Source organism: Notechis scutatus, chromosome 2 (assembly GCF_049901735.1).
Source record: "Notechis scutatus isolate UNSWTSFEM ecotype Mainland chromosome 2, rNotScu1.2, whole genome shotgun sequence".
Taxonomy (NCBI): Eukaryota; Metazoa; Chordata; class Lepidosauria; order Squamata; family Elapidae; genus Notechis; species Notechis scutatus.
Genome location: NC_142010.1, coordinates 14,066,333 through 14,076,435, shown reverse-complemented (window position 1 = coordinate 14,076,435; position 10,103 = coordinate 14,066,333). Strand labels below are relative to the sequence as shown.

Sequence of the window (10,103 nt, the reverse complement as noted above, 5' to 3'; positions counted from 1 at the left end):
CCTCCCTCCACAGTCACCAGGAAGGGAAGACGGCGACCCCTTTGTCCCCCCTGGGCGAAGTGAGGGGAGGGAGGGAGTGGAGACCACGCGGAGATGGAGGCTTCCCAGGCTCCAGCTTCTCTTGCTTCGACCCCTTTCCCTATTACGGGGGTCTCAGCCCCTTTCTTCCCCCAGGAGCACTGACGGCCCTTCCCAGCACCTCTCCTCCCCCCCCAGCCCCCTCCTAATCGGGGGTCTCCTTTCCCCCTTCGCTTCCGGGGATCCGGCCCAGCGCCCCCACCAGCAGCATCAAGGGGAGCCCAGCAAAAGCCATGGATGCTGCCCCACAAGCGCCCCCACTGGCCAAGGAGAGATTCACTTCCTGACGGGGAGAGTTTGAGGACCTGAACGGACATCTAGTCCACCCCTCCATGCCCACAGAGGAAACTCTAGATGACAATCCTGAAGAGACCAAAGAAAGTGGAAGGTCCCTTCTGGGGCTGGCATGAACCCCTCTTGAGCTGTGCCCCCCCAAGACTGAAGGGATCCCCCTCTCCCACTCCTCCTTCAGGTGAACTCACAAAGGACTCTGCCCGAAGATTGATGACGCTGCACCAGGGATAAATTCCATTGGTGTTTCAGCCCGTTCTGGCCCCTCCCAGCTCAAAAGTCAGAGAAAAACTTATCTTCCTCCTGACACACGCGCGCACGCACGAACACAAACGTGTTCATTAAATGTGAAGATTGTGCTGTGGGAACAGCTGCCGCGCTGGATGATAAGTGGGGAAGACACAGCCCCGCAGCCAGTGAGAAGTTGGGGGCCACACACACCCCAATCCGAAGGAAAGCCCCGGAAAACCCTCCGCTAAACCAGGGAAAGGCGATTCGCCTCCTTGAAAGACTCCTCAGGAAAATCCTGAGGTAAATCTCAAGCAGCCCAGAGAAAAGGCGGGGAAAAAGGGAAACGCCCTCTTTCACCCACAGCAACCAATCAGAGCGCAAATTCCCTCGGGCGGGAGCCCGTCCCCACTCACCCACAACGGGTTGTTTGGGACCTTTGTGCGCTTTCCTTCTCCAGCCATTTAATGGGATATTTTCACATTTAAAGGGTTCAAAAGAAAAAGACCCAAAATGACTTTGCTTTTGTCCATTAGATTGAATTGTCAGGATGGAATGGTTTCTTTTTTAAAAATCTTGCACTCTGCTAAAAAGAAATCAGCATCTGCCCCCCCCTTTTTTTTCTCTCTTGTACCTCAGTCTTTCTTTCTCTTTCCCTTAATTTCCTATTTCTATTTTTGTGTTTTGTATAATAAATAAATAAGATCTTGAGGTTGTAGAAAGAGAGCAGAGAAGATTAACAGATAATCAGAGTTGGAAGGGACCTTGTAGGTCATCTAGTCCAACCCTTCCCCCTGCCCAAGCAGCAGACCCTGGCAATCTCTTTTCTTAAAGGTCTCAAGTGATGGCACTCCCACAACTTCCGAGGGCAACATCTGTTCCATTGACTGTTTGTTGATTGTTTGTTCTGTCAGAAAGTTTCTCCTTATTTCCAGGTTGAATCTCTCCTTGTTCAGTTTCCATCCATTATTCCTTGTCTGGCCTTCAGGCGCTTTAGAAAATAGCTTGACCCCCTTCTCCTCTGTGGCAGCCCCTCAAGTATTGGAAGACTGCTATCCTGTCTCCCCTAGTCCTTCTCTTTACTAGACTAGTCAAGCCCAGTTCCTGTAACTTCCTTTGTATGTTTTAGTCTCCACTCCCCTAATTGTTAATAGTACTTAGTTCTATAATGCTGAAGAACATTCAATTTATTTCTAATTTAAAGCAGGGATCTAATCTGGTTGCCACTCAAAGGACAACATTTCAGGTGTAGGTGGTTGTTGTTTTTCATAAGCCCATTTCCACCTGGGATTAGCTAAAAAAGGCAGTTGGCTTTACAAAGTGAAAGTCCTCACTATTTGTTTGAACAAGAAATGCACATTCTGGATGAGAAAAATATTTCAGCAAGAAAATGGATGGAGCATTTTTAAAATCAGTGGAAATTGAAAAGGTTCAATTTGGCATTTTATTGAAAGCAACTTCAACTCGTATAGATTACTTTTAGTAGGGAAACAGACTATCAGATGGCATGAATCATTTTTTTTTCTTTTTTTTTTAAAAACAAGTTTTATTAATTTTTAAAACACACAAATTATCATTATTCATTACATGTTTAAACCTTTTTCCATTGTAAATTTAACAAGTCAGATAAATTATGATTCTGTTTTAAACCATTTCCATATAATATACCAAAACCCCTTATTCAATTTTCTTTACTTCTCTTTACTCTTATTCAATATCATTATTATTATTTCATCTGATTCTTTCTGACTTAGTTACCATTATTCTCATTCTATATTTCTACAAGTTTTTACCAATTCTCCCCCCAAAAACACATATACACACAACACACAAAACATAAAAAAAATCTTTTGAAAGTAACTTGGACCCAGGTGTCTCTCTCTTCATGGACTTCAATTATATTCATGCTCATCTTACATATCATTACTTATTTTATTTACCATTCTAATCCTTCTATATTAACTTCTCCACATATTTCACACTTCTTAATTTTACCTTAATTAATCATCTTAGTTTAAATCATTATATTTGTATCTTTTGTCCATTTTTTATCATCCCTTTGTCTCATCGCTTATGAAAAAAAAAGAAAATCAGTTTCTCCTGAAATCATTAATCAGAGTATGATGCCTTTCTATCTCCCCTAAGTTAATCAAATTAATCTTTAAAATAATATCTAATACCCAATCAGATTTTGCTTGGTACATTCTATCTAACTAATACATCCAACACAATTAAGTGCATAATTAGACAATAAATCCAAATATTAAAAAGAAATACTATAATAAAAAAATTTATAATAACATCAATACCATAATTTTATTAAACTCTTTAATTAAAACAATATTCTAAACCTCTCTCCTATTATTAAGTTTTAAAGCCAATCATTTTTAAACATTTTAACATTTTAATCTCTTATCAACTCTTAAACCATTGCAATACTACCATCTCATCTTATGTACCTTGCAAAATCTTTTTTTAAAAAAAAAAAATTATACTTTATCCATTATCCATAAAAATTCCTTTTTTCCATTTAATTTCAAAACATTGTAGCTTTTCTCCACCTTTTCCCTTTCTTTCTTCTCCCAACAAACCTTTCTACCCCCTTCTTCTAGCCTCTGCCTTACCGGCTTCCTTCTCTGTCGTATTTCTTTTCCCCTTTGTTTACAATCATCATATTGGTTTTGCACTTTATTTTTCCCTTTCTTAAATGTTTTTTTAGATCTTAAGTCCTTAAGTCCTTTAGTTTTCTTTCTTTTCTCTTCTTTTCTTTTCTTTCTCTCTTCCTTTTTCTGGATCAAATTCTGAGATTCATTAAAGATGGCTCCTTCCTTTCTTTCTTGTTCCTCTGCTGTCTTCATCTGTTGTAATTTTTGTTGATAATTAGTAAGCGCCATTTCTAAGAAAAGGAAAGCTTCTTCCACACCATCTTTACCATTTTTTTTTGCTTGTTCATATTCTTTTCTTAGTTCCTCAACAGAAAGAGCCATTATAAATCTTTTCTTTTCTTTTCTCCTTCTTTCTTCTTACAACAACCAGAATATTCAAAAGAAAATAAAAAAGATAAAACAGTCCCAAAGTTATCAATCAGTCCAAACCAAGGCAGAGTTCTCACTTTCTCCTTCTGGGGTAATATCAATCAAAGAGAAAGAAAGTCCAAATCTGTTTAAAATCTTATTACAATATATTCTAGTCTTCAAATCCTTAAGGCATCTGCTCCAACAAAATCTTAGCATACAAATATTTTCTTTTAATCCTCTCTCTTCCCACTCATCGCTTAAAACCAATTTCCACCTAAAAAATAGGTTTCTTAATATCCAGTTATTTATTCCGTAGGAAAAGAGGGAAAGCTATCCTTTCAGCACCTTCAAGCAGCCGCTTTTTTCCTCTTCTGGCAGGTATTATTCAGAAAGTCATACTTTTCAGGAATTTTATTAAATATGTCTTAGAGTCCTAGGAGCCAAGAAAAACTTTCTCCTCTCAATCACTTTCTCCACTTCCTCCTGCGCATTCTTACCCGGCTGCCAGCTTCTTTGTGGCGGCCATTACGGACCGCCGCTGCACCGTCCTGGGAAAAGGGGTTCTGCCGGCCAGGGAGGGGTCTGCAACACCCCAGTCCCTTCTCCGGATCCCCCTACCTTCAGCTGCCCCTGCAGGGCAGCCTAGCTCCGCACTCCGTGTGGGTCGGAGCCCCAAAAACGGCTAGCGCGGCAGGGATCGCGCAGCTTCGCAAATCCCTGCCGCCGCGAAGCCGACAAACCGGAAGTTCCCCAGATGGCATGAATCATTTTTATGGCCCAACCCAACCCCAAACTTACCGAATTTTAGACAAAAATGTACTGATAACATTTGGGGGTTCAAATTTGATGGGAGTTGCCAGAGAGATATTTTAATTCACTTCTGGATCCACTAGTGAATCGGAAGAATATTTTTCTTTTCTTTTTAAAGGTCCCCCAGAGACAAAACTTTCTCCTTCTTCCAACCAGGAATTGAGGGAGCCCTGGTGCCTGAAGTCCTAAGCCCGGTACAAGGCTTTGGCGACTGGCGCCCCTATCCGCACTTTTGGCTCAAGCAGGAGATCCTATACCATTTCAGGATCTATTGATATTCCTATAGGATCTCTTTCAGACAAGTGACTATCCAGTCTCTTCTTAAAAATGTCCAGTGAGGGGGAAACTTCTGGTTTGTCGGCTTCGGTAGCGGCAGGGATTCGCAATACTGCGCGATCCCTGCGGCGCTAGCCGTTTTGGTGCCTCCGATCCGGATGGGTTTGGAGGCTAAGGCTGCCCTGCAGGGGCAGCCGAAGATAGGGGGGATCCGGAGAGGGGTTTGGGGGTGTTGCAGACCCCCTCCACGGCCGGCAAAACCCCCTTCTCTCAAGACGGTGGAGCAGTGGTCTGTAATGGCGGCCACAAAGAAGCCGGCAGCTGGGTAAGATTGTGCAGGAGGAAGAAGAGAAAGTTTTTGAAGAGAAAGTTTTTCTTGGCTGACCCAGGACTTTAAGATACATTTAACATCCTGAAAACTATGGCTTTTTGAATGATACTTTATTTCCAGAAGAGAATTATAAGCGGCAAATTTGAGGTGCTGAAAAGGAAAGTTTTACTCTCCTTTCCTATGGAATCAACAAATGGATATTGAGAAACCTGTCTTTTTATAGAAGGTAAAAATTTGGCTTTTTGTGATAAGTGGGAAGGGAGAGGACAAAAAAATATATATTAAGATCTTGTTGGAGGAGATGCCTTAAGGATTTGGAGACTGAAATTTATTGCAATAAGGCTTTAAAATACAGATTGGGCTTTTCTTTTCTTTTAATTGATATTACCCCAGGAAGAGAAAGTGAGAACTTTGTTTTGGCTTGGACTGATTGATGACTTTGGGGACTGTTCTAACTTTTGAAACATCTTGGTTGTTTTAAGAAGAAAAGAAAAAAAAGAAAAGAAAAGATTTATAATGGCTTTATCTGTTGATGATCTGAGAAAAGAATATGGAAAAATAAAAAAGAAGGCAAGGACGCTGTGAAAGAAGCCTTTCTCTTTTTAGAAATGGCGCTTGCTATTTATCAACAAACACAACAACAGATGGAGGTAGCAGAAGAAGAAGAAGGAGGAGGAGGAGGAGGAGGAAGAAGAAGAAGAAGAAGAAGAAGAAGAAGAAGAAGAAGAAGAAGAAGAAGAAGAAGAAGAAGAAGAAGAAGAAGAAGAAGAAGAAGAAGAAGAAGAAGAAGAAGAAGAAGAAGAAGAAGAAGGAAGAAGGAAGAAGAAGAAGATGCCATCTTTAATGAATCCCAAAACTTAATTAAGAAAGAAAGGAGAAAGAGAGGAAGGAAAATGAAGGACTTAAGACTCAAAAAAACACCTAAGAAAGAGAAAAATAAGATGCAAAATCAATACAATGTTAGAAAGCAAAAGAAAAAAGGAATACAACAGAGAAGGGAAGCTAACAAGGCAGAGGTTAGGAGAGGGGGGGGTTAAGAAGGCCAGGTGGGATAAGAAAGGAAGGGAAAAGGGGGGAAAAGCCACAAAGGTTTGAAAAAAGATGGGAAAAAAGGAATTTTTTTTAGGGACAAAGGGTAATGTATAATTTCTTTAAAAGAGACTCTGCAAGGTACATAAGATGGTACTGTAGCATTTGTATTAGAAATAGAAAACTAGAATGTTATATTAATAAGAGATTAAAATATTGAACTGTTTAGTAATGATAGATTTTAAAATTTAAGAAAATATTAAAGGGAATGCTTAGAATATTGAGTTTAATTAAAGAGTTTAATTGACTATGGTGTTGATGTTATTATAAATTTATTATTGTAGCATTTGTTTTTGAAAAAGATAATTGGAATGTTACAAGATTCAATATTTAGATTTATTATTTAATTATGTATTTAATCATTTTGGATTTATTATTTTTCTTTTTAAAAGTTAGTAGATAGAATGTACTAAGCAGAATCAGATTGGGTATTAGGTGTTATTTTAAATGTTAATTTAGGGGGATGATAGAAAGGCATCATACTCTGATTAGTGATTTCAGGAGAAATCCTCTTTTTTTTTTTTACTATAGGGAATTAGACAAATGGATAATTTGGAAAGAATGGACAAAAGATACAAAAATAATAACTTAAAGTGAATTAAATAAAATATGGAAAGAGGTTTATGTATTTAATGGTTAATGATGGTTTGTTTGTCTTTAAAATTAATAAAATTTGTTTAAAAAAAATGTCCAGTGATGAAGCAACCGCAGTGTCTCAAGGAAAGCTGTTCCACTGGTTAATCAACTTCACTGTAAGGAAAATTTTCGTTAATTCAAAGTTGCTTCTCTCCTTGATTATTTTACATGCATTGTTTCTTGTCCTTCCCTCTGGTGCTTTGGAAAATAAATTGACCCCCTCCTCTTTGTGGCAGCCTCTCAAGTACTGGAATACTTCTATCAGGTCACTCTCCTAATCCTTTTCTGCAGACTAGCCTCCCACAAATCCTGCAACCATATGTTTCAGTCTTCAGGCCTTTAATCCTCTTAGCTGCTCTTCTTTGCACTTTCTCCAAAGTCTAAATATCTTTTTTGTTTTTGTTTTTTTCATTTTAGATTCAACATTGTCTCATTTGGATCAGAAAGGCACAATATGCACACACATACAAATGTATGGAAACATGGTGGGTCAGTGGTTAGAATGCAGTACTACAGGCTAATTGCCCACAGCCAAGAGTTCAATCCTTAACAGCTCATGGTTGATTAAGTTTTTCCTCCTTTTGAGGTTGCTAAAAAAAGGACCCAGGAGTGGCTATTGCTGTATAGTTTCTTCCGAGCGTGAATCCTTTTATGGGAAGTAAGATGACCATTCTGAGCAAAACTCTTTCCACACTCCATGCATTTAAATGGCTCCTCCCCTGTGTGGCTTCTTTTACGGGAAATAAGAGTGTATCTTTTTGTGGCTTCTAAGGCTACTGCTCCGAGCAAAGGTCTTTCCACACTCCATGCATTCATATGGTTTTTCTCCTGTGTGGATCATTCTGTGCCTTTTAAGATCACTGTCCTGAGCAAAGGTCTTTCCACACTCCATGCATTTATATGGTTTCTCTCCTGAGTGGATCTTATTGTGCCTTTTAAGGTGACTGCCCTGAGCAAAGGTCTTTCCACACTCCATGCATTTAAATGGCTTCTCTCCTGTGTGGATCTTTTTGTCCCTTTTAAGATCACAGTCTTGAGCAAAGGTCTTTCCATACTCCATGAATTTAAATGGTTTCTCCCCTATGTGGATCTTCATATGGGAAATAAGATTACGTTTTTGAGCAAAGGTCTTTCCACACTCTATGCATTTACATGGTTTCTCTCCTGTGTGGATCTTTTGGTGCCTTTTAAGATCACTGCCACGAGTAAACATCTTTCCACACTCCATGCATTTAAACGGCTTCTCCCCTGTGTGGATCATCTTATGGGAAATAAGGTTATGTTTTTGAGCAAAGGTCTTTCCACACTCCATGCATTTACATGGTTTCTCTTCCGAGTGGATCATCTTATGGGAAATAAGATGACCTCTTCGAGCAAAGGTCTTTCCACACTCCATGCATTTATACGGCTTCTCTCCTGTGTGGATGATCTTATGGGAAATAAGATAACCTCTTCGAGCAAAGGTCTTTCCACACTCCATGCATTTATATGGTTTCTCTCCTGTGTGGATCACCTTATGGGAAGTAAGTACACTTCTATAAGCAAAGGTCTTTCCACACTCCATGCATTTAAATGGTTTCTCTCCTGAGTGGATCTTTTTGTGCCGTTTAAGATCACTGTCCTGAGCAAAGGTCTTTCCACACTCCATGCATTTAAATGGTTTCTCTCCTGTGTGGATCTTTTCGTGCCTTTTAAGATGACTGTCCTGAGCAAAGGTCTTTCCACACTCCATACATTTAAATGGATTATCTCCTGTGTGGATCATCTTATGGGAAATAAGATTGCGTCTTTGAGCAAAGGCCTTTCCACATTCCATGCATTTAAATGGTTTCTCCCCTGTATGGATCATCTTATGGGAAATAAGATTACCCCTTTGAGCAAAAGTCTTTCCACACTCCATGCATTTAAATGGTTTCTCTCCTGTGTGGATCTTTTTGTGCCTTTTAAGATGACTGTCGTGAGCAAAGGTCTTTCCACACTCCATACATTTAAATGGTTTCTCTCCTGTGTGGATCATCTTATGGGAAATAAGATTACATCTTTGAGCAAAGGCCTTTCCACATTCCATGCATTTAAATGGTTTCTCCCCTGTATGGATCATCTTATGGGAAGTAAGATTACCCCTTTGAGCAAAAGCCTTTCCACACTCCATGCATTTAAATGGTTTCTCTCCTGTGTGGATCTTTTCGTGCCTTTTAAGAACACAGTCATGAGCAAAGGTCTTTCCACACTCCATGCATTTATATGGCTTCTCTCCTGTGTGGATCTTTTTGTCCCTTTTAAGATCACAGTCTTGAGCAAAGGTGTTTCCATACTCCATGAATTTAAATGGTTTCTCCCCTATGTGGATCATCATATGGGAAATAAGATTATGTTTTTGAGCAAAGGTCTTTCCACACTCTATGCATTTACATGGTTTCTCTCCTGTGTGGATCATCTTATGGGAAATAAGATTACATCTTTGAGCAAAGGCCTTTCCACATTCCATGCATTTATAAGGCTTCTCCCCTGTATGGATCATCTTATGGGAAATAAGATTACCCCTTTGAGCAAAAGTCTTTCCACACTCCATGCATTTAAATGGTTTCTCTCCTGTGTGGATCTTTTTGTGCCTTCTAAGGCCACTGCTCCGAGCAAACGTCTTTCCACACTCCATGCATTTAAATGGCTTCTCTCCTGTGTGGATCATCTTATGGGAAATAAGATTGCCTCTTTGAGCAAAGATCTTTCCACACTCCATGCATTTGAACGGCTTCTCTCCTGTGTGGACCATCTTATGGGAAATAAGTATACGTCTATAAGCAAAGGTCTTTCCACACTCCATGCATTTATACGGCTTCTCCCCTGTATGGCTCATCTTATGTAAAATAAGATGACTTCTTTGAACAAATGTCATTCCACAATCCATGCATTTATATGGTTTCTCCCCTGTGTGGATTCTTTCATGGATAGTAAGTGTATTGCTATGAGCAAAGGCCTTTCCACAGTCCATGCATTTATAGGGTTTCTCTCCTGTGTGGATCTTTTTGTGGGTTCTAAGTCCATTGTCATGAGCAAACATCTTTCCACATTCCATGCATTTATATGGTTTCACCCCTGTGTGGATCGTTTTATGGATAGTAAGTGTATTGCTATGAGCAAAGGCCTTTCCACAGTCCATGCATTTATAGGGTTTCTCTCCTGTGTGGATCTTTTTGTGGGTTCTAAGTCCATTGTCATGAGCAAACATCTTTCCACACTCTATGCATTCATATGGTTTCTCCCCTATGTGGATCGTTTTATGGATAGTAAGTTGCCTGCTTGTTCTAAAACATTTTCCACATTCCAAACATCTATAAAGCTTCTCT

At 39.6% G+C, this 10,103-nt stretch overlaps 1 protein-coding gene and 1 pseudogene across 2 annotated transcripts in view; one reads left to right on the top strand and one right to left on the bottom strand.

The window, feature by feature from the left end:
* LOC113427945 (DLA class II histocompatibility antigen, DR-1 beta chain-like) overlaps positions 1–10,103 on the top strand; it is a 318,237-nt pseudogene that overhangs the window by 79,223 nt on the left and 228,911 nt on the right. The gene's annotated exons all lie outside the window — the stretch shown is intronic.
* Positions 6,811–10,103, bottom strand: part of LOC113428218 (uncharacterized) — a 48,692-nt gene continuing 45,399 nt past the window's right edge. Inside the window, 2 exon segments of the mRNA XM_087953561.1 lie at positions 6,811–7,542; positions 7,544–9,996. Of these exon segments, the coding sequence (XP_087809687.1) occupies positions 7,321–7,542; positions 7,544–9,996 (2,675 nt within the window). The 3' untranslated portion in view covers positions 6,811–7,320.